Here is a 23,559-nt window from a genome sequence, read left to right as displayed (position 1 = left end):
AAATAACACCGTATTTGCTGTGAGCCAGGTATCACTGTCACCTGGACTGCTTGATCGATAGAAGCTAGAAACTAGAAACAGTACATTCCACGTATAAATAAGAACGCAACCATGTCAAAGACGCAGCAAAACTGGGAAACGGAAGAGCGAAAGCTCCAGTCAGTGTATGGTGAGTTGACCTTACTACAAAAACAACACAGCACAATAGTATGCAGAGTGTCGCAATACGCAACGGTGATCAGTCTGTATATCAATGAAAGATATATTGTCTAGCTATTACTGATCCCCCTTCCCTGGTATATACAGACGACATCTCATCCCACCGCCTGACATCCGCCCAATCAACCATCACTCGCCATCTCAAGAAATCACCTAAATCACAACCTGCCTTAATCCTGAAACTGTATATCCAGCAGAAGAATGGTATATCGGAAGAAGAGCTGTTAGGGTTGTATGACCAGATAAAGGGAATGGGGGAGATGAGTGGTAGAGGAGTTTGGTGGGTTGGTTTGGTATTTAGGAATATGGGGAGGAGTGAGTTAGGTTCTCTTTGTCTTGCGGGATTCTCTGTGACTCGAGGGATTGATAGTGTAAGAAAGATTACCACCTTTGCTCATCCCTCTGAGACATAGCTGTTGGACAAGTTCATAAACTATTCTTAACTCATGTCGGAAGTGCTAGCATACTGATTTCGTTGCTCCCTCACCACAGCCGACCTAGCTCTCCAGCTTTACAACGACTTATCAGAGAAACACCCCGATTCTCCCCAACTCCTCGAACAGGTCTTCCTGCATGCTGCTGCTGATGAAAACACCGAGCTCATAGTCAAGACCAGTAGGAAGATGTATAGTATGACGAGGGATGAGAGATGGGCGAGGTTGAGCGCTTGGAGCGAGTGGGTCAAGGTGGGTTGTTGTCGGGACGATCATGATCACTGGGATATACAGATACGGAGACAAAGTCCGGATGATATATACATGGTATCTGAAGAAGGAAATTCGTGATTTATGTGGCTGATCCTGTTCACATATCTTGATATAGAACGCTCCCCAACCTACACCATCTCAACCCTTCCCCCCACCCTCCCCAAACCCCACCTCACTCAAGATGGCTACACTCCTTCTGAACACCTGCAAATCACCCTCGACCTCCGAGGGATTATGGCTGAAATTGCAGATCCTCCTATCCGCTGGATCACCCGAGGAAGCTTTGAAGTTCCTTCAGAATGAGGGGAGAGAAGGGGGCTTGGTGAGGCTTTGGTGGAGGATGGAGGGCGTTAGAGAGAGTCTGACGAGGCTTGAGGAGGGGGGGAAGGACTGTAGGGGGTATTGGGAGGAAGAGAGGGGGTGGGTTGAGGGATTGTTGCGGGGTGATAAAGATTCGTGAGTTGTATTTTGGTTTTGGTTGTGTTTTGGTTTGGAGCGAAGAATATGGTGTATGATTATACATCACAATATTTCTGAGAAGAAAGTATGTTGGGAGACATAGAGAGGAAGCTGACCAATCGTGGATTCGACATGTAGGCAGAGGAACTACGCATTCTACCGACATCTCCTGCTATGTACCGAACATCTATCCTCCAAACCTGAACAACTGAACTCGACATATGAACTACTGATATCGTTGGAAGAGCAAATTGGCTCGAAAGAGCGAGCGCCCTCCTTAGCACGGTTGGAAATACAATCGATCTTACGCAAACCCCAAGTACAATCCGATCTCGTACTGGACGATGAGAAATGGCTCGAAGCTGTCGAGAAGTATTGGGTTCAATGGGGTTCGAAGGGTTCTATCGTATCTGAGCTGGAGGGGATTGTAGGAGATGATGCACAGAGGAAATGGCTGGTTGAGGGATTGATGACTAGACAAGCTTCTAGGAAACATGTATGCCTCTTTTTACCACCCCTTCCCGCCTCCTCCCCGTCCGATCACCCTACGCAATCTACAAAGTTAGAAATGGCTATTGACTGATATGATCCTCGAATAGTCCGACGAACAGTCCTTCCGAGAACAAGTCAACGCATCGATCTACCTTATTCGACAGAAATCTCGGGATTGGGTGGTCACTATGCGTGAGATTGAGAAATACTGGGAATTGTACTTGTCTGGCATCCAGTATGGTCAGTTGTCCGCTATCAATCTACACCCATCCCGCTGACTTCTTTGTGGGATCGACAGGCAAGAACCTACCCAAGACTGACGTTCGACCTGCCGATCAAATTGGACTGGTCACTGTTTGCTTACTTATCGAGCTATGGTCCGTTACGAAGGATGACGTGGCGGTGCTGTACAAGGCTGTACTGTGCTTGGAGAAGATAGTGAAAGATAGTCCGGCTTGTAGTCATGCTAGGTATTTGCTCATTAGGCTATATCGATTGATTGGTGAGTCGATCTTCACGTTTGAGTACTGCTTGAGTAATATATGTTGATACTGATATTACGTCGTTTGGCGTGTAAAGGTGTTCCTTCACTTGTTTCGCCCCATCTTACTCAACTCAAATTATCGGAAATCCAACTTGATAATTTACTTCATGTTTTTACTGAGCGAGGAGCCTGTGAGAGTATATTGGGGGGTAATCAAGATTTATGGACGGATCATATGAAGAGATCTGGGGATATGTATCAGCGCACTTCGGTTGATGTGAGTCAAATTGCCACTTCAATACCTCTCATTCTCAGTCTCTCTCAGCGAGGCCCAAACCAAAAACCGATGAGATATACTGACTATGCGAATCAATTCGACCATAGTTCCCAGAATACATAAAAGAATGCCTATCCAACGAAACATACTCCAAAATCCCCTCTATCCAATATATCTCCTCATCCCTCTCCAAATCAATTACGAACCACAGTCGGACCATCGAGCAGGCCCGTCTAGCTACGTACCTCTCTGCTCCCTATGGTCCGAAATTATTGAAGAAATTGGATCTCGCTGCGGATGAGGAGGAGAGTATGGATCTAAGGAACTGGGAGTTGATAAGTGAGATTGGAGGGAATCGACCGCTCGTTAGGGATATGACTGCGTTGGGCGGGAGGGTCGAGGGTGGGTGGGTGAGGGCTTTTGGGGGGATGTATAGGGATGTGGCTAGATTTAGTCAAGGTGAGGAAGTTGAGGAGAAGGAGATGTCGGTTGATGGGGTGAGTCTCGTCTTTGTTTTGCTCAGCGGGCGAGGAAGGCTTTGCTGATGTGATGCGATACGGGATAGCTGTTACCATGCGAAGCGGCTTTGGTTAAGAGTGCTCGTACATTGTTGGACCTGGCGGTTAGAGCTTTGAAATCGTCGGATGAGATACCACTTACAGAGCTCGAAGTGATATTCCAAGGTGAGCTCTGTTTCTCTCAGCGGGTTCAGTAATGAGTCCAAGAACTGATCCGGATTGTTCGGTCCATGCAGAGAATATCCAGCAAGTCAAGTCCGCCGCGTCAAGATGGGATCAGATACAAGCTCTCATCTGCTTATATGAGGTGAGTCAGCTGTTCAATCCTTTCATGAGGTTAACATTTCAGCTGACATATTTCTGAGCATAGTTAACGAAGATATACGACCTGGTATTGAATAAATTGATAGAAATTAATAAACCCCTCAAGGGGAAGAAGAAATTACCAGTATTAGTAGCGTTCATAAATGATCTGAAGATCGTCAAAGAGAAATTACAAAAGGAGGGTCTGAGTGGGGTACATGCGAAGATTGATGAGATGAAGGGAGATGAGATAGATTGGGAGAGGTTTAGTGATTCTTGGATAGAGGTGAGTGGTGCCTTGGCTTTTCTGCGGGATACAACTCCTTCAAGTGGTTTGCTGATATTGGGTTGGCTGCGGATAGGATAAGGATTTTGTTAGGGATTTGGTTGAGGGCATGAATAAGGCTAGGAGGGAGGTGGCAGGTGGGATTAGGGGGCTGTTGGGTGGGAAATGAGCGGATGTGTAGTGAAACTGGTGCTATTCAGTGGACTGAGGGGAGGATTGATTTTGTCGTGTTTTGTTGGACTTTTGCATATAGCATAGTATGGCATGGCGATGTGATCTACGCTCCATTCGTGATCAGCTTGATGGATCTGGTCTGCATCGATGCATGAGCGCGAGCGGTATGATCAAAAGAGAATCTATAATCTATTCCGACGCTGCACGACCAAAGGATGACGGGATCAAAAAGTTGAAAGTTGGAAGAAGTCGAACATTACATTAGCCGAACCACGAACGAAGATGAGCAGGATGATGATATATATTCACACTCGTCTATCCAGGACTATCTTGATCTCGTAGCTAGACCTAGTGCACAAAGACAAGACGATCACCACAAGCTTTAGCTTCAGGAAACATGTCAAACCCACCTGTGATACTCCACTCGACCCCTCCCCTCGACCCCCTTTCATCCTCCGACTCGGAGAGTCTGTATCTCGCTTCGTATTTGCAATTGGCTTGTCCAGGTAGATGGGCGATTAGGACGGGAGGATGGGGAGATAATGGTGGTGAGTTACTCCTCTTTCTTACATGGTCTCTCACTCCCTCTTGCACTACATACTGAGCTCATCGCTTGAGGTGAAGGGTAAGGCTGATTTGGTGAATATTAGGCAAATTACCATACATCACTCACCTAAATCACCATATACGTCAATCCCACCTTGGTTCGTTACCTCTTATTGAAGATCCAGATGAGCGTCTCAGTAGGGAAGAGAAGGTGGATTTGGAATGTTGGAAAGCCTATATAGAGCAGAACGTCGTTGATTTGGTGGTGAGTTAGATCATCACCCTATTGCAATCGCACTATTTTATGGCATGCCATAACAGGAGTAAAGATACTGATAATGGAGCTGATCTTTTTCTGCGACTGGATAGAATCACGCATTTTACTCCTTACCTCCCAACTACTCTCAGACAACAGCGAAAGCACAACTTCAAAACCTCTCGTTCCCTGAGAAGCAGTATATACCGCAGAGGATTAAGAGTATTGTGCGATCTAGGTTGCAGCATGTGGGACTATGGGGACTGGGAGGACTGAATGATGGTATGTTACTCTGCCTTCCTGGATCAATCACGCTTGAGGTGTTACCCTGTTCAAGTCGAGACACAGGGTATCTGTTTAATCTTCTTCATCGCATGAGCATGTCGAAATTGCATAATTCTGAATATGATTAGGGAAAGCTGAATGATGTTGATCTCTACAGGTGATGCGGTTGACGAAGATAGGAAGAGACTGGACGAGGCTTTCGTTGTTGGTCCTGCTGGGACACTGGCTCCTAGAGCTTGGAGCGGCTGGACGGCTGGGAGGGATGCTGAGGAAAGAAGGAGGAAATGGGGCGAGCAGGAGGTGAGCGATCCCGCCTGTCTTCTTAACTGGGTATCAGTGTTCATCTCATAGTCGGCTGATATCTTACAATGTTATGTAGCTCGAGCAGAAGATCAAGAGTGTATTTGATCCGATAATGAGGAGGTTAGGGGATGGGCTGTACTTCTTTGGTGATAGGTGATTTTATCATCCGTCATCTTCGAGCATACATTGAGATTGATAGCTAATATTGTGTAGTAGACCAACGACACTTGATTTAGCTCTACTCGCTCAATTGACATTCATCCTCTCCCCGACATTACCCAACCCCCTTTTCCCCAATCTCATTCGCTCGGAATACCCTGCATTGGTTTCCCACCATGATAGACTACTATCCCTCCTCTTCCCTCAATCATGGAGGTCCATCCCTCGTTCGACAATCCCATCACCTCCCAAGACGTCTTATCTCGAATCATTCACTTCTCTTTTCTCTTCCCCCCCTTCGACTTCGATGCCAGCGACTCAAGGCAGTGATGAGGAGAAAGAGAATAAGGAGAAAAGTGTACAGGAGAAGCGGTTTCAGAGGGGAAGGTGGTTATGGTTTGCTGGTGCGACTGTCGCTATGGTTGGGTATCTTGTTGGTAGTGGGATGGTTAGTATTGAGTTTGTGTCTGGGGATGAGGACGAGGACGAGGACGAGGGGGAAGAGGTGGTATTTGAGGATGAGGATGATGAGGAGTGAAGTCGAGATTAAGGGGATACATGGGATAAGTAGAGCTCTGTATGCATGTTAATCAGCATTCACGTACCATCGGTCTAGTCGCTATATCGTATGGGTTGTCTCTGTTGTCTCTTCAGAAATCGATATTGTCCTGGGAGGAACTGGCATTACCCCACTTCACCCCCACTCTTTGTGTATTGTCCCTACCTCCACTCCACTGCGGGGTGATGATTATCATGATGAGATTGTCTTTGCACGTTGGAGCCATCTCATCCCTCCCATATATGTAATCCCACCTTCGTATTGGTATCCCTATTTGTGTGTATCAAACCCACCATAGAACAACCCTAGATTCATCCGATATCGGCTGGTGACTCAACCCTGTGTACAACCGATCGAAGTAGAACAGGATGAATGGAGAGATAACCAACAGCTCTCCAAGGACGTCATAGAGTGTTAGAAACTAGTCGACAAAGGAAGTGAGCGGTGGACCTTCGATCTGGACTTGACATACAAAGCAAGAAAGAATCACTCCAGGAGGTATCGACTCGGTAACATTATATACAGGTGTATATATAGGACACTCACTCGATTTTCTCCCCGTTTATCTGTATCTTCATTTCGCTAAGGAGTTTATAAGTTGAGTTTACCCTTCGACAAGATGAGCTCGACACAGACCCCATCGGAGGCCGATACGCTCTTACCTCAAGAAGTCTCCTCGCCTTACGCTCAAGACGACAATCATGTAGATAGGGACAGTGATAGACCTGTATTCCTCAGCTCGTTCAAGAAGAATGTGTGGATTTGCAAAGCCCTTCTCGCACCTGGACTCATCGGGTCTTTGACCTTGGAAGTGATCCATTTGATTATGGCTTTACAAGAGCAAAGAAAGGTCATCGAAGAAGATGAGCTCGTACGGAAGACTAAGAGTACTGCTTTGGGTTTGGATATTGCTGGAGTAGTGATACTGGTGAGTCTACCCTACTGGCATTTTTCAGCTAGTCAATCTTCTCACTATTTGGATATCGTCACGTAGAGCTTCCTGCTGGTCATCTACACCGTCACACTCTTCAAACCCATCAAGATCCGTACCGTCCTTCTATCCCCCAACCCGGATATCTCGAGCCTCCTAATCCACCCAACCCTTTGCATCGCAAACTTCATCCTCATCCTGACACTTCTTATCGTCCACCCCCTACCTGGAATATGGTATACCATCCAGACGCATCTCTCACCGCCTACCTTATCTATTCATCACTCTACTGTGATATATTACCTCCGAGCGGGTTTTCTGACATTCACGTTCCTAGCTGGAGGGCTGATGAGGAGAGGCCCGCAGTTGTATTTTGAGCCTCCCAGGCTGGGAACGGGGTTCGGGTTGAATGAGAGTCTACCTAAGAGTAGTAAGGGAATGGGTTTGGGTAATGGTGATAGTGGAGTTAGGATCAAGCTGAACCCTCCCCCCGAGGATGGGGATGGGAATGGCAATGTACCGCTCTCTGGAATCACTATTGGCAGTTCCCATGAGACCGAGTATAAAGGTGTGGTCGAAAGAGAGGAGAGTAATGTATTGGATTATGATAATTCTTCGATGTTGAGTTTCATCTTCCTTGGTTATGTGGGTCCCTTCCTGGTCTCCCCTTCTCTGGTCGATATATGTATCTCGAAACTGATCGTGATGCTCCTCGCACTTCAGATCGGCAAGTTGGGATTCCGCTCGATGAAGGTGGAAAGTCTTTCTCAAGATGATCTACCGTTATTGGAGGAACGAACTAGGAATAGCGGGATTACCGAGAACGTCTTCTCATCGGATGATAAGAGTAAAGTCAATTTGAGGACACATACAGTTACTGGGTGGGATTTGGTCAAGTCCATGTGGAGAGGTAAAGGGACGGCTGTGTTTGTCAGTAAGTCATACTTCCTAAAGACCCACCAATATATGGTACTTGTCTCGCTGATTGAACTATGATGATTGTCCCTCCGATAGCCGCTGCCCTTGAGATCGTGCGGAATCTCATCAGTTTCGTCCAGATTATCGCGATGCACGAGATTATCGAGTCATTCAAAGAGCCTTATGGGTCAGACAAGAGTTATGCGAATTTAATGTGCTGGGGTTTACTTGTTGGTCAGGCTTTTGAAGGTGAGCTGTCGATGACCTGAATTTGTCCAGCGGATAGCTAATCTCAGTATCGATGTGCAGTATTGTTATCTGCTTATCTATGGTGGGTTTGGGTATGCTTTTGACGGGTTGGGAGTCAAGCATGCTAATTCGTTTCGCTAGTGTACGAGAGAACTATCTCCTCCATATACCAATCCGAATGAACCTTTCGTCTCTAGTGAGTGGATCAACTGTCCCTTCGCATATCTTCTACTGTGTGCTCATTGAGTACTCCCTCGTACATAGCTATTATCAAAGATCCTGCGAACAACCGATGCGAAAGCCCTTGAAGCTCACAACGTCACCTCCGGCGAGAAAGCAGATGATAATCAAGGTAGAAGTCAAGTGATGAATCTGTTGACTATCGATACGGGCATTGTCGCTTCTATGGCTACACACATCTGGAATTTCGGAAATGGCATTATAACGTGTGAGTTCAACTTCCAGTCAAAGTCTTTCGAGTTTGTCGGGCTAATAGTGGGAATGGGATTGTTATAATAGTGATTATCGGTGTTGTTATGTTGTACAGTATGCTGGGAGTCAGCGCGTTAGTTGGGATAGCTTGTATACCTCTGAGTATGCCTCTATCATATTTAGTATCTAAGCTTATCTATCGTGAGTGATGTTGAGCTTGATCATAAGTCACTGAGCTGATAGATTTGTTTTCTTGGTGATCAGGATGCGACAAGGAGTGGGCCCGAGCTAGAGATGCCAGGACAGGGGCTTTGAAGGAGTTCTTGCTGGGTATTAAGGTCATCAAAGTGGGTCGTCAAATCAGATCTTCATTGTTGTTCGTACAACAGCTCGCTAACAAAGTGGTCAGCTCAATGCTTTCGAACCATATTTCATGAGTAGGATCCGTCGTTTGCGGGAGGACGAAGTCAGGTAAGTGATCATCAGCATAGATGTTGTGAAGCAGGACTGTGATTAACCCGTACGTTAATACAGCTGGCAGCGGTGGCGATATACCTTGGGAACCAGCTTCAACATCTTGGCAGAACAACTTCCCATCGTGGCTTTATTGGTGATGTTTGGCTTCCACACGAAAGTATTGCATAGGCCGATGGACCCGTCGACCGCTTTCGTGGCGTTGAACATGTGAGTGTGCATGTCTCTCACTGGATTTCCGGTCGAGCTCGTGCTGATTGCAAATGTGGCCCACTCATAGATTTTATCGAGTCAAGGGTGGGTCTGAAGTCAGCTGCTCATGGATTCCGCTCAAGTTCAGCTGATGGGATGTTCACCTTGCAGACGGTCTCGGTACATTCCCGATGATTATCCAGGTATTCCTCCAGAACAAAGTATCGATCGATCGTCTCAGTAGATATCTGAGCCAGCCTGAGATTGATACAAAGCAGTGGGAGAACGCTTCGAGTCGGATTGTTTGCGATCACGCTACTATTGGATGGCCATCTGCCGAAGAAGTGGTATCTGGAGATGAAACACCAAGATTTAGGTTGCATGATGTGGGTTTGGAAATTCCCGAGGGGAAGCTGACGCTGTTGTGCGGACCGCTTGGATCCGGGAAGACGTTACTAGTAAGTCGCATGGAGCGTCATATCAGACACACCGATCTGATATGATATATCTGAATAGCTTCGAGCTCTCCTGGGCGAAGCAAGTATCGAGTCTGGGACAGTCTCCGCGCCCCGTTCAGTGCCCGACTCCACGCCCGTCTATCCTTCCAATCGTAGATGGACTACCGAAGAATGGTTGACCGACTCCATCGCATATGCCCCTCAGCAAAGTTTTATCAGACACGGATCCATTCGTGATAATGTGCTGTTCGGTCAGCCTATGTGGAAAGAGAGGTACAGGGAGGCGCTTAGACAGGCTGCTTTATTGCCTGATTTGGAGCTGTTCAACGAGGGAGACTTGACTGAAGTTGGGGAGCACGGCGTAACACTGGTGAGTATACCTGTTCCATTGATTGCTCCTTTCACCGGGATTTAATGCTGAATGTTGGGTTTGACAGAGTGGCGGTCAAAAGGCGAGAGTGAATTTGGCAAGATGCCTTTACTCTCCTGCTAAGACCGTATACCTCGACGATATCCTGTCGGCGGTCGATGCTCATACGGCTCAGTACATCTGCAACGAATGTCTCAATGGCTCGCTCCTTCAGAACCGGACGGTGGTACTCGTTAGCCATCACGTATCGCTCGTACTCCCAATTGCCAAGTACATCATCTCATTAAGCAAAGATGGACAAGTAGAACAAGCCTGTCCGGCCGGCGAAGTGTCCTACTCCAATCTTGTCGACATCGCTCCCGCCGAATCGTCTATTGATGAACCTACCGACTCGCCAGGTATCTCAAAAGTCTCAATCCAGCGTCGACAGTCGCATCACTACGAAGAGCGCAACGAGTCCAGCGGTGCATCTCGTCATCTGTATCGCGAGGAACATAAGTCAGTGGGGAGGGTATCGTCCAACCATTACTTCATGGTTTTCCGCTCAGCAGGTGGATTTTGGTATTGGTCTGCCCTAGCATTGGTATACGGGCTATATCGAGCGGTATCTATGTCTCGAAATTTCTGGCTGGAAGAGTGGACCTCCGATCCCGACGAATCACATATCAACCATTATCTCATTGTGTACGCTTGGATCTCCCTTGGCTGTATCGCGCTGGGATCGTTCAAATGGGTTTGGTTGTATGGTATCAACACCGTTGGATTCTACAGCGCTGGAAGCAAGAAGATCCATGAGGCGCTCTTGACGAAGGTCTTCCAAGCTCCTTTGCAATTCTTCGAGACTACTCCTCATGGACGGCTGCTGAATATCTTTGGTCAGGATGTTTATAGATTGGATTCACAGTCGGCTGATGGATTTGGACGTGAGTGATACTCTGAACATCTTCGCTTTGCTTCTCTGTGCTCCGAGGTTATCGAATGAAGGTCGCTGATGGTCTGATGGGGTGCTTAGGTGCTTTGAATGATGGTGAGTAAAATTCGATGCTAAGTGTCGGTGAATCTGGCTGATGCGATATATGCCTATAGGCCTCGGACTGGTCACAGCAGCCGGTGTCGTGTTTGTCAAAACGCCCGTAAGTGGATCTTCGTTATGGTGGATGACCGAAAGACATCTGACACCCTTGACAGGTGATTTCACTGGTCGCGCTCGTCTGTGGTGTGCCATTCGTGTGGATTAGCAATCAGTCAGTCGATTTGCCCTCCATTTCATACATGTACTGCTCAACAAGTTGACTGATATTGTTCATCCGTTCCTTACAGGCTCAACAAGCTTCGAGCGGATATAAGACGATTGACAGCTACTGCCTCTTCCCCTCTCTATTCCCTGTATAACGAGACCATTGACGGTGTAGTCATGGTCCGAGCGTAAGTCGGCTTTCCTGGATCCCATAACAAGATCGAAAGCTGATGTGTGGTCTATGTAGGTTTGGCCAAAACAAACTCATGATGCATGCTATGAAAGTTATCAACAATAGAGAGCGAGTGACGTGGTTCGCGGCTTGGGCCGGTGAGTCGAACGATACCCCATGTTGGAGTCTCCCTGTGCTGACATGGTCGTTCAGTGTACAACTGGGTCAGAGCAGTCATGCGTTCTTTCACGAGTATCGTAGTTGCCGCCACGGGTTTTGCATTGATCAGTAAGGATATGTCGGCGTCGCAAGCTGGTTTGATCATAAACTTCGCGATGATTGTATCATCGGGTAAGTACATTGACATAAACCCCTTCCACCAGGATTTATACTGACATTACCACGATTCGATAGGTATCTTCAACTGGATCGAAACGTACAGGTACGGCCATCAAACTTTGCTCCAACCTCTTGTATAAGCTGATTTAGGGTACCTTATAGTAATCTCGAGCAAACTTTTGTCAGTGCCGAGCGAATCAATCACTGTAAGTACCTTTCCACTTCCCATCCTGTGCCCAGGAACATGCATGAGAGCTGATACCTCGACGCACAGACGTCACCATGCCTGAAGAAGAATGCAGAGAAGGGATTGTTCCCGATAAATCCTGGCCTGCTCATGGTGAGATCAAGGTCCAGAATCTTCGAGTAAGGTACGCACCAGATCTTCCGGAAGTATTGAAAGGGGTGTCATTCAACATCAAGGTATGTGCTTGCTATTTCGCTGTTCTAAGTAGAACAACCATTGATGATGGCAAACTGCTTTCAGCCTGGTATGCGAGTCGGTTTGGTCGGTGCCACCGGATCAGGGAAGTCTACCTTGGCGCTTAGCCTGTTCAGAGCGATAGAACCTCATGGTGGTATAATGATGATTGATGATATTGGCATGTGGACTCTCCTAATTGTCTATGACAGAAGAGACAGATCGAGCTGATATGGTATTGTACAGATATCAGTCAAGTGGCCCTGCCAGAGTTGCGAAAACGGCTGAACATGGTCGCTCAGGATGGTATGCTTTGTAGTGGTACGCTGAGGGATGCGCTGGATGTAACGGGTACAAGAGGTAGATTGTGCCATCACAAAAACTCTTATGATCTCGTGGTGGGCTTGCTAACACTGAGATACAGATGACTACGAGATATACGAGGCTCTTCGTCGAGTACATCTCCTCTCGGATAGCTTGACGAAGGACGAGTTGGATAATAATCCTTTTGCGAACCTTGAGACCTACGTGGCTATTGGTAAGCTTATCTCTACACGTCGACGTATAGCGGAAATGAAGCTAATAGACGAACTTCATTTTGGTAGAGGGTGGGAATTTCAGTCAGGGTCAGAGACAATTACTCTGTCTGGCTAGGGCGTTGTTGAAGAAGTCTAAGATACTTGTTATGGATGAGGGTGAGTCAGATCGGGCCTGACCAACGGCGACTTACTGACTCTATAATGATGTGGCAGCTACTTCTTCGGTCGACTTTGAGTGAGTCAAAGTCATACTTATTACTGTTTTTACTGGTCAAATACCAGATTGACTCGCTTGTGGCACCTTAGGATGGACGCCAAGATCACCGCTACAATAAAAGAATGCTTCGCCGATACGACCATGCTTGTAATTGCTCATCGTCTTGCAACTATCATGCAGTAGTATGTCCCTTTCCGGTCTTGATGGACGAGCTCAAAGCTGATGTAAGTTCATAGTGACCGCGTACTGGTATTGGATCAAGGTCAGATCGTCGAATCTGGTACGTAGACTTAACACAAGGGTGATGGTCACCCGGATACGTTCGAGCTCATTTACTGATGGACATGTGTGACCTTTAGGCGAACCACTCAAGCTGATGGAAGATTCTTCGACCATCTTCCATGGCCTGTGTATGGCTCAAGGTGAAGAAGAGTACAACAGCCTACTCACTATTGCTCGTGCATGCTAGACTATGACCTCAGATTGTGCAATTGAGAGTGTTATACCCGGATAGATTGTATATATATATATTTCATAGACACGACATATTTTTAAAGTTAGATTCACGGAAATGATAAGTCAAGGAGAGGACAGGGACAATTTGTCTTGTAATACGATATCATCGTATCGTTGAGATGCAAAATCGTTTACAGTGACTTACGATTATTGTACTGACTGTGCGGGAGGATGATATTCCTACGACTGCGGAAAATGAAGTGACATCGCTGAATATGGAAGTCTTCGAAGAGCAGCTAGAAGACGAGTTGGGAGAAAGGATCTTGCTCCATTGATGTACCGGCGACTAGACAGACAAGAGAAAGCTGTTTTTTCCTTTTCTCAAAGACCAGCGTCGTAATCTGCCCGTACAAATTCTGGAGTTTGGGTATCAGCTATGTCGCCTGTCTGTTGCTCCACTGCCACGAGGGCGGTGTTTAGTCAGACTTGGTGGACTAGCAAAAAGAACCTTTGAGTTGCACTGCCCTTCTAAGACCCTTATTCGGAGAGTATGTCCTGATGGCTATCGCAGGGTAGAGCCGCAGGAAGCTGATACAGCACGAAGTTTAGAACAGAACCATTTGCGGCTGTGCCGGTTCGTACGCAGAGCGAGAACCCCTTCACGAGTCTGAACTCCACCACCTTTGTTTTCAAAGGTCTTCGTTTTTTGGAATGACCACAAATCATACCTTCTTCCGGACATTTCCCACAGACTATAGCGCCCTCCATTGATCGGTATACAATTATCAGGGTTGCGACTTGTTTCGCCCTCATTGACGTCCGATCTTTACCGAACCATTCGGACAATCCTTTGTGAGAGTAGAGTCGATTTGCAATGTGGACTTGAGTACGTTGCACCGCTATTTCGCTCTTTGGACTGACAAAGGAAAGGGCACAATGGGAAGAGCTGGACTGCGAATCGTGGTCCAAGCGAGTACTCGGGCAATACAGTATAAAACGGTCAATCTAGAATTGCGCAGAGCTCACGATACTGCTACCCTCGAATATCCTGTCAAGCATTCAAACAATAGCAATCTTCCTCTCAAATTCAGCCAAATCACCTACACGCTTTCGACATGTCCACTAGCGCCGTTGATCAAGCCACTGTGGATGCTCGCGTTGAGAAGGTGATGAGTCGAGTGCTGACTCTCGGTGATATATACACGGACATTCAGAAGTCGAATATCAAGCATCAGCCTCTCTCGCATGTGGGCGTTATCGAGAGACAGGACCCCGGCCGATTCAAAGAGGGGGACTATCTCGAGAGAATCATTAAAAAAGGGTTGGGAAAAGGCGAGTACGTTGGAGATTGCTGACATGATTGGATATACAACGACGCCAATCCCAGGTACCCAAGGTGAAGAGCATTTGGACATTCATCTCAACACGGATAGACTCGAAGCCGCATACCTCGCAGATGTCGGCTCTGGGACCGCAGATGCAGACCAATCAAAGCTGTTGACGGAGTTCCGAGGCGATCTGTTGCGGGGTCTTCAAGATAGGTTGCAGCCCCGGATGTTTGATCTGATTCTATCCGGGAACACCTCGGTCTACGAAGAGGGCACGAGTGCGGTCACGCCTTTCGCTGTGGTCAGACAGCTCGCGCGCTGCGTGGAACTGTTTACCAGCGAAGGGTGCTTCAAAAGACGGGCGGAAGAGGCCAATTCACGTTGGGGCGAAAAATGTCGTAAAAGAGCGATCCTCGACGTCGAAGATTTTTTGTCGCACCATGCGCCGTTTCATACCTTTTAACCGAACTCCCACCGCCATCAGAAGGTCGGAACATTCAATGCAGTCCCTGCTCTCACCTTCAGTGGAATGAACATCTTGGTCCACGACATAAGCCAGAGACTTGTGGAAACAAAGAAAGAAGAGCGCGCTAGACGAGAGAAGTGTTACGTGGACACGAACGAGGATACTCGTAGGGAGATCGACGAAAAGAGAGCATCTAGAAAGGACGCCTACCTTGCCGAGAAGACGACTGTTCTCAAGGAGGTTGTACAGTCCCACGCCCACTTGTCCGAACAAGAGTGGGAGGACCAAGCTAATTTGTGGCCTACATTTCACCCGATGTCTCTGACTGGCGGTGGTGAGACCTTCGAGAAGTCTACAAGGGGCTCAAGCACAAGGAGATTCTGCTCTTTAAATTACCCTCCAACTGTACATCTGTGGGCTTCTGATGAATCTCCGGAAGCACCTAGGGCAGTGCTTCCTTCGGAAAGTACCCGGGGGCTCATCATGGAGGAGCTTGGTAGGGAGGACACTCCGACTCCAATGGCCCGGCCTGAATGGGATTATGTTGACATAGGTTTTGGAAGGATTGCCAACTTCTAGTCAGCTGTATACTGTACATGAATTCCTCGACGTATGCATGTTCGGTCTTTCTTGTAGATCGCAGAGGCAGAATGTCCACCCTTGTGTGTTTGTCCCCCAAACACTCCCCGCTCATGATGCCAGCTTGTGTGATACTATGTTGACTGTCCTGCGACTTTGATGACATAGCTACTCGTCCTTTTTCAGATGGTCAACACTCTTCATTGCACTGCAATGCGTTATACTTATGCTTCTGGCTCCAGCCTCTATCTACTAGATTACAAAGGTTCCCTTGCGATTTATTTCCTTTTTTCGTTCTAAGTGGTCTTCTAGCTGATGATGTTGCGAAGCAGGGGGTGAAGCCCTTTCATCGACAAGACATAATCGGACAGAGAAACGACGCAAACAAGGTATAAAAGGGTTGATCCTCCTGGGAGACTGAAGACAAGTTGTCAGCATATAAATACAAGCTGATCCCATTCCGCTTCATCAACCACTTCATCCATATCACTAAAGAACAGTATATTTACACAACCACCGAAAGGTATATACAATGTCTACTCTGTTTGAAGGCCATACGTCTACCCAATTCGGGGACGATGCATGGAGACGTGCCGCCGACACCTGGAAGGAGATCGGGTCTTTGATAAGTCAAAACCGCAGATTCAGATATAGATATTCTCACGAGGTTTTAAAACCTTTCGAGGTACGGGACGATCCCGATCGACTCAAAGATGGCACCTATCTTCGAGACGTGGTGGATCACCTCCGCCACAGAGCGATGAAAAATTCCGTCCAGAAGAATCTTTCGAGCTGTTTATATGAGGTTAACGATGAAAATGGAGATCCAAAGGAGTATCAACAAGGGTGAATATCAACATCGACGGCATTATTTCTTTACTACAGGTTTCCATCAATCCCTCTACTGTGCGTCAGTGGACCAAGGCCGAAGCTGTCAAAGAGGCTGTTGACTCAATTACAGCAGATACTGAAGCTCAATTAGTTGACAAGGCGGTCGATCACTCCACCACGTGTCACCAAGATATGCCGTTGAACAGTGAAGTTGTCCTTACCGCAATATCTGAAAGTATAATTGAGTATATGGAAAGAAAGATATCTCCAGAGATGTTGAAGGCCAGTAAGCAAGGATGGGACGACAGGTGCAAGCTCAGAACGGTAGGGGAAATTGAACATTCGCTGACCGTACCTTTTGGTGAACGAAATCGATATCAACCGAATACCCAAACTCATGCTCGACACGTTTCGACCATGAATCTAAGCCTACCTCCCAGTCGATTACAGCACATGATCGATGTGAGGGTCAAAAGAGCCGACGAAGCGAAGATCAGGCTAAACAAAGCCGCAGCGCTTGCACCAAACAGATTAATAAGTCTTTCAGATGATGATTTCGCGACGGCAAACGAAGAGATAGAATCGCGCCTGGACTCATACATGGTGATGAACAAACCCATGGATATCGCTCAAGTTGTCAATTCGCAAAGTCATCTCTCGGAAGAAGAGTGGCGAGAACACGGTGATCTGTTTGGTGCCTTTTACAGAAAGACATTAAACAACGGTGAGAAGACTCTCGAAAATTTCTTCCAAGATTGCAAACAGGGATTCGCATCGATGGATCATCCCCCTCAACTCAGCTTCTGGATCTCCAAGGGCGATCCTTCCGCCAATAGCGAGAAGATCACGATCCCCGACGCGGATACTTTTGAAGAGACAGCCAAGTCGGTTGGGATGTTTCGTGCACGCGGCGAACCATTCAGTGTATGGGAGGGACTGTCAGATCGTGGCTTTTGAGACCAGATACAACACCTATCTCGCTGGTGGATCTTACTGGCTCATTGAGTCGTTCTGCTGATGCTAGTCTCTTGAAGTCATGATTTCGTGATTGTTTTCTTAGCATTCACGTTCTGAATTCTTGCCTATAACAGTATAGATTGCAATTGTCTACCAATTCACATCGTTGCAATGATTCTCAGCACATCACCATCTTCACTTCTGTTTATTCAATACTTTCAAGTCGGAACAGCAATAATCGCCAGCACGTACATAACTGTATTTTTGCGGATCAATGATGCATTCGGTATGATGATTTAACTATCTAATGAGCGACAAGTATATTACAACATTGGTCAAGGACATGAATTTCTCATATTCCTAATTCGGGGTTTCAGCTCCCAGACCGTATTTTATTGGTTTCTATTATGCGAATCTTCCACAGGTTTCGATGATCGTACTACATCTTCCTTCTCGTCGGATGTCGAGTGGACTAACGATGTTTGACCTTTGGATCTCTAAAGGAGTATTTGCAATTCGTACAGTAATAAAACAAGGTCATGTTGGTCGTTATCCGCCTAGCTTGATCCTGGTAGAATACAGCTCTGATAATGATGAATGAGCGTATGTCAGCACCAGTCATATGAATTGATGGAGAAATGAACGAGAGAACTGAACGACGGTGACTCACTCATGATGAGAACATTTGGGACATTCTATATTTGATCTTTGCAAAGTTGGGTCTGTTTCTAAATCCTTTGTTTCACCTGCTTGTTCTCTGTGATACAGGCGAGAAGGTCAGCCATAATCGTGTATGTTCCAATGCAGATGATATCCTGAAGATGCTATTGATACCCAGTCCTTTCAATGACCTGATGAAAGCAACAGACATCCACTGCCTCCTGCTCGCCTGATCAATCCCTTCGTTCCCATAACATCTCCATCTCAAAGCTTGGCCTACCCACATCTAAGAGACGCATACTCACCTAGCAATAGTCAACAGATCGTTCTTATACACACAGGGTGCCATCCCAGGATCAGGCTGGGCGTTCTCTGCGTACTGACAATTTCGGCATTGGTATAAGAGGATTTTGGCGTTGTTGTCGGACTGAAGGTAGGCCATGTCAGTCACCCTCGAGCTGTCTGATGATTATCGCGCCTGTACGAAGGGAGTCACTTACTTTGGGATATAAGAGGTTGTTACTGTGCATATTGTACATGTCAGTTACTCGAGGTGGCAATGATGAATCGAACAACTTACCATTCACCACAGAATCGTAATGATGGCATATTGGAAAGATAAGAGAGCTGTAGGACTTTGAAACTTTGTGTATTGCGTACTCGCCACTGAAGAGGTGCAGCGGTGGTGTGCGACGTGCTAGATTATGAAGACAGGGTACTAAACAGTGGTATGATGGATGATATAATGATGAATGAGATGTTGAGGATGTGAAGGGATGAGTAATGTTGATGCTTTGAACCAGAGTAGCGGACGACGAACAAGGTTGGCAAGCGTGTCACGTGATAGGAAAATAGCTTCATAGGCTCGCTGCTCATGTGGGGGATTCAGCGTGCCTATGTCTAAGGGATTATTAATTCTCGATTCTGCGCTAATGGTTGCGTGGTGACAGTCCGTGCTCTGTTGTGCGTCCCTTAACTTTTCAAGTCAAAGTCTCTGCTGAGCTTGATCCTGTACAGTACCTCAATCAGTTCTACCAAATCCAGTTGTAGCAATTAACACGAAACATTTCATTCACCTCTACTCGTATACACATACATCTCCAACAGCTGTCTATACCTCATCCTAATCTCATCATCATTATCATTACAATCCGACTTGTCCATACATTCTTTTGCTGCTCATATAAACCATCTGGGTACAAACAAGGCGCGGTAGTACGTCTGACACCCGTTCACAACGTATAGTGTACGTATCACACCGCATCTCGTCACCCGCACGAGCCTCTTTTTTTTGTATCGTAGTTCGCGTTTCATCAAACACTATCTCAAGAAAAGGAAAAACGACTTTGTTTACTTTCCTATCCTCATCCTCACTACGATCAATACCATCATCTACTTCCAGCATCATAGCATAGAAGAACAGTCCAGCAATCATCACACAACCGCATCATCATCCCATCGACAATCTTTCCCCCTTCCTCTGAATTGGCCTTGATTGGCTCAATCATCAAGCCATCAACATGGCACTAAACTTCCCCTTCCCCTCACCCCTCAATCTACCTATACCACGTCGGTTCGTCATCCTGATACTCTCAGGATCCATCCTCGTCCTCTTCCTTCACACATTCGCTCCTTCCACACTACCTCCAGCCCTAACACCAAATCTACCACACCACGAACCAGATGCTTCCTACTTCTCCCCTTCGAAGTGGTTGCCCCCCATACTCAACCCCAACACCCCCTCGAGACCGGTGGAATTCGACGAAGATGGGATGTGTCTCTTCCTCTCGCCATATGATGCGTTGAGTGCAAACGAGAAGAGGAGAGCGGAATTATTGGTGTTGGAGAGCGTTAGTCCGGGGATAGTGAAGGCTCATAAACCCCCTTCGGAGGGTAATGACTATGATCCGGATTTCGATGATGAGTTCTCGGCGTTGTCGAATGAGACGAAATCCCAACCTTCGGGCTTGACTCATCCGATATTGGGTTTGTTGAGGGAGGGCGAGATGAAGTGGAATGCCATGTTGGCGAGACAGAGTCAGTCGTTGGAACAGGCTGTGAAGGTCTACAAGGAGAAATGGGGGAGGAATCCACCGAAAGGGTTTGACGAGTGGTGAGTGTTCCCATCAATGATATGAATAAAACCTGAGCTGATGAATCGATCAAATAGGTGGCATTTCGCTGAGAACAACAACGTACTTTTACCTGATGAGTATGATGCGTGAGTATTGATTGTCTATACCATCTATGTCTCTCTCAGCGATAATGAGTGCTTGCTTACCTGTATTGCCCTCATAGCATTATGGATTCACTACTACCATTCTACGGTCTGCCCATCAAAACTTTACAGGAACGATTGGAGGAGACGGAGAAGATTCAGGAAACTTTCACATTGATCATACATGATGGGAAAGTTGAACTACAATGGAACGATGATTACTCTAGAGATACTTGGTGGGCTAGTAGACCCAGAGCAGACTCGCAAATCAACTTGCTGGAACCCTTTATCAAGCATATCGGTGCTTTCAGGTGAGCCTCCTTTTCAGCTTCTCTTTCCTCGATAATTTGTCGCGGTGATAGCTGATTCCTGGTTCAAACGAATCTACAGGGCTACATTTACGATCCATGATCAACCATCCATACTGCTTGATCACTCCAGACAGGAAGAATTGGTCAATGCCGCCAAGGCCGGCAAGGTCTCCAACCATGCCAATGAGAATGATAGATTCGAACAAGTCTGGTCCAAAGCTTGTGCCAAGGATAGTCCGTTGAACAAGGGAGAAAAGGAGGAGCGTGAGTTGTCTTCTATGCTTGCCGAATCAGAGAAATGTCGATTGCATCGTTTGAATTGTAATTGACTGTTAATATGATTCACTTGTCCAGTCGCCGCTGATACATTCATCAACGCCCACGGAGCGGCCATGGACATCTGTCAACATCCCTCATACATGGAGAACCACGGAATGCTATTGGAAGAGCACAACTCGGAAACACATCCTAAACCTCATACCAAGCTGTATCCTATCCTTGTACCCTCCAAGACAATGTTGAACGGGGATATCCCTGTAACTCCTATTGGAAGGGATGGGAGGAGAGATGATGTTGGACCTGATCCCGAATGGAGCAGGAAGAGTGGGAAGTTGTACTGGGTGAGTCTCCTCGCGATAATAACCGTCTCACATGACGAGTAACTGACAATTGGATATTCTGGTTTATATAGAGAGGTCTAGCAACAGGTCTCAACCATGACAAAAAGAAGGGTTCCAAATGGCGACAATCCCACAGAGAACGACTCCATTTCCTTGCAAATGATAAATCCGATTCGTACACCGAGGTCCTGGCTCCAGTGGGATCGACGGGCGAAGCAGAGTTATCCAGATTACCTTTGAAGGAATTAGGCGAATATTATATGGATGTTAAGCTTGCTGGAGGACATTGGCAGTGCGATTGGGATGATGGGACGTGCGATGAGATGGAGAAGGAGATTGAATTTGCTGGGAAGGATAATGCGGAGAGGAGCAATGATTTCAAATATGTCTTTGATGTGAGTGGTGTCTTTTGGGTCGAGAATTTAGCAATCGAGGAGTTGGACATGGTGGATATGAATGATAATCAGATGTGGCTGTGCAATATGGAGGATTTAGATTCCATGTCAGAAAGAATTGATTGTTATTGCCTTTCTGAGTATGATGTTGGTGTGTCGTTAAAGGCGTGGCAGGACAAACAGGGAGACCTCGCGTAGGAGAAACAAATTACTGACATACTCTACATCTCGCAGACCGACGGTAATGCTTGGTCATCTCGATTCCCACGTCTCATGGCCAGTAACAAGTAAGCAGATAAGCCTTTCTCATTGACCCGAGAAGACCCACGATCTGATTGTAATTCGTGTTATCTAGCGTCGTGGTCAAAGCTACCGTCTTCCCAGAGTGGAGTGAGTTCGGCTATCCTATCTTACATCGTAAATAACAGGTAGCTGATGAACTACATCGCAAACAGACACCAAGTCTTTACCTGAGTGGTACGCCTACGTCCCATCCAAGATGGATTACTCGGATCTATTCTCCATCATGTCTTTGTAAGTCATTAGCTTTATTCTCCACATCGTATCTCGGAACGCTAACAGATCGGTCATGTAGCTTCCGAGGTACGCCTTCAGGTAGAGGAGCGCACGATGAAGTAGCTCGAAGGATAGCTCTGAACGGGCAGTGTTGGGTTGAGAGGAGTGAGTCTGGCAAATTCAAAGTATGACACATTCATGGCTGATCAACGATCGTTCTCATCACGTAGCATGGAGAAGAGAAGATCTACAGGCCTACATGTTCAGATTGTACCTCGAGTACGCGAGGTTAGTTTCGCCTGATAGGGATAACGGCAAGATGGTGAGTTTGCCTGACTCTTCTGCAGTGCTCTATCATAAACCCTCATGCTTCATCCTATCACCTCACGATATTTCATTGGTTGCTAATGGTATTTTGGTTAGGACTTCATACTACCCACATCCCACTCCAATCATATTCCATCCTCAGCGAACAAAGGAGACGTACCAGTAGCTGCCGACGTAGTACCTCCAATGGTGGATGAGTAGTTCTGTGTATAGCGGTAGCATAGAACAGGAGAGAGATAGAAATCCGGGGTTGTGTTGTGTATATGGGAATGTAACACGGTACAGTACAATGGGTAGAGAAGGGTATGGTAGCACTGTGCGTCGTGCGTTGTAGCTTGGATACCCTCAAATCATATCGCGCGTGATTGGCTCACAAGATATACCCCGCTTAGTGGAGGGAAGGGAAGGATGGAAGGACTTTTACATATTCATCTTCATCACATTCATGGATTAGGATAGGATCCGATTCGATCCGATTCGGTTCGAACATATACAGTACAGTGTTTTAGATAGATTTGGTCTCGTCACGCAAAATGTATATACAGTATTTTTTGACCTGTTTACTCAGAAGTGACACGACCTCATTGGACCAGGCAGATCGGTGCACAAGTCTTTTCTCCAGAAGAGCAGTCATTGAGCTCGAACGGGACAATGTGAAGCATAAAGTACAGTATATCCATCCGGGGTATATATAACTGACCATACTATCTATAGAAATCGAAAATTTGACTGCTTGATCTAAACTCTGTCTATTCTTACACGGAATCCCACGCCGACGGGAACTTGGAACCACACTATGTATGAGACGGGTAAACAATGGACCGGTAATAATGATCCATCAAAATCGCTTCTGGTGTTTTTGATTACGCCAAAACCCAATACCCTCTGCTTCTCCTGGACAGTGACGTGTTCAACGAAA

General features: G+C 46.6%; 8 protein-coding genes across 8 annotated transcripts; 7 read left to right on the top strand and 1 right to left on the bottom strand.

Annotated features, from left to right (window-relative positions):
* Positions 1-111: 111 nt before the first annotated feature.
* On the top strand, positions 112-3,914 carry I302_106294 (uncharacterized protein; the record flags this gene model as incomplete). Its single annotated transcript, XM_019192037.1, has 13 exons — positions 112-169; positions 307-534; positions 712-905; positions 1,042-1,382; positions 1,524-1,881; positions 1,985-2,117; positions 2,176-2,379; positions 2,457-2,638; positions 2,746-3,135; positions 3,204-3,321; positions 3,393-3,463; positions 3,527-3,745; positions 3,822-3,914. 13 exons carry the CDS (start codon positions 112-114, stop codon positions 3,912-3,914), a joined length of 2,589 nt encoding a protein of 862 aa, XP_019046667.1.
* A 402-nt stretch (positions 3,915-4,316) lies between these two features.
* On the top strand, positions 4,317-6,006 carry I302_106293 (uncharacterized protein; the record flags this gene model as incomplete). Its single annotated transcript, XM_019192036.1, has 6 exons — positions 4,317-4,467; positions 4,570-4,730; positions 4,835-5,003; positions 5,164-5,306; positions 5,386-5,462; positions 5,526-6,006. The coding sequence occupies 6 exons, from the start codon at positions 4,317-4,319 to the stop codon at positions 6,004-6,006; spliced, it is 1,182 nt and encodes a 393-aa protein (XP_019046666.1).
* Positions 6,007-6,646: 640 nt separating this feature from the next.
* Positions 6,647-13,445, top strand: I302_106292 (uncharacterized protein; the record flags this gene model as incomplete). The annotated part of the gene is made up of 31 exons (XM_065870245.1): positions 6,647-6,955; positions 7,022-7,603; positions 7,682-7,892; positions 7,973-8,125; positions 8,186-8,207; positions 8,267-8,321; positions 8,390-8,573; positions 8,645-8,758; positions 8,822-8,904; positions 8,967-9,028; positions 9,092-9,241; positions 9,312-9,328; positions 9,395-9,681; positions 9,740-10,051; positions 10,119-10,974; positions 11,138-11,184; positions 11,240-11,295; positions 11,372-11,476; positions 11,536-11,618; positions 11,674-11,811; positions 11,875-11,902; positions 11,962-12,005; positions 12,074-12,222; positions 12,287-12,401; positions 12,467-12,580; positions 12,645-12,758; positions 12,826-12,915; positions 12,973-12,994; positions 13,066-13,158; positions 13,213-13,256; positions 13,336-13,445. The coding sequence occupies 31 exons, from the start codon at positions 6,647-6,649 to the stop codon at positions 13,443-13,445; spliced, it is 4,749 nt and encodes a 1,582-aa protein (XP_065726317.1).
* A 1,343-nt stretch (positions 13,446-14,788) lies between these two features.
* Positions 14,789-15,223, top strand: I302_106291 (uncharacterized protein; the record flags this gene model as incomplete). The annotated part of the gene is made up of 1 exon (XM_019192034.1): positions 14,789-15,223. The coding sequence occupies one exon, from the start codon at positions 14,789-14,791 to the stop codon at positions 15,221-15,223; it is 435 nt and encodes a 144-aa protein (XP_019046664.1).
* Positions 15,224-15,289: 66 nt separating this feature from the next.
* Positions 15,290-15,805, top strand: I302_106290 (uncharacterized protein; the record flags this gene model as incomplete). The annotated part of the gene is made up of 1 exon (XM_065870244.1): positions 15,290-15,805. One exon carries the CDS (start codon positions 15,290-15,292, stop codon positions 15,803-15,805), a length of 516 nt encoding a protein of 171 aa, XP_065726316.1.
* A 1,023-nt stretch (positions 15,806-16,828) lies between these two features.
* I302_106289 (uncharacterized protein) lies at positions 16,829-17,593 on the top strand (the record flags this gene model as incomplete). The annotated part of the gene is made up of 1 exon (XM_019192033.1): positions 16,829-17,593. The coding sequence occupies one exon, from the start codon at positions 16,829-16,831 to the stop codon at positions 17,591-17,593; it is 765 nt and encodes a 254-aa protein (XP_019046663.1).
* A 472-nt stretch (positions 17,594-18,065) lies between these two features.
* On the bottom strand, positions 18,066-18,862 carry I302_106288 (uncharacterized protein; the record flags this gene model as incomplete). Its single annotated transcript, XM_019192032.1, has 5 exons — positions 18,066-18,177; positions 18,264-18,350; positions 18,559-18,680; positions 18,754-18,775; positions 18,834-18,862. The coding sequence occupies 5 exons, from the start codon at positions 18,860-18,862 to the stop codon at positions 18,066-18,068; spliced, it is 372 nt and encodes a 123-aa protein (XP_019046662.1).
* Positions 18,863-19,773: 911 nt separating this feature from the next.
* On the top strand, positions 19,774-22,841 carry I302_106287 (beta-1,2-xylosyltransferase 1; the record flags this gene model as incomplete). The annotated part of the gene is made up of 12 exons (XM_019192031.1): positions 19,774-20,366; positions 20,424-20,474; positions 20,552-20,782; positions 20,862-21,046; positions 21,137-21,402; positions 21,474-21,797; positions 22,032-22,084; positions 22,153-22,187; positions 22,253-22,331; positions 22,393-22,478; positions 22,544-22,635; positions 22,737-22,841. The coding sequence occupies 12 exons, from the start codon at positions 19,774-19,776 to the stop codon at positions 22,839-22,841; spliced, it is 2,100 nt and encodes a 699-aa protein (XP_019046661.1).
* Between the last annotated feature and the right edge of the window lie 718 nt (positions 22,842-23,559).

The sequence above is a fragment of the Kwoniella bestiolae genome, chromosome 4 (genome assembly GCF_000512585.2).
Source record: "Kwoniella bestiolae CBS 10118 chromosome 4, complete sequence".
Lineage (NCBI taxonomy): Eukaryota > Fungi > Basidiomycota > Tremellomycetes > Tremellales > Cryptococcaceae > Kwoniella > Kwoniella bestiolae.
Note: the sequence above shows the minus strand (reverse complement) of the source record. Positions and strands in the feature narration are given on the sequence as shown.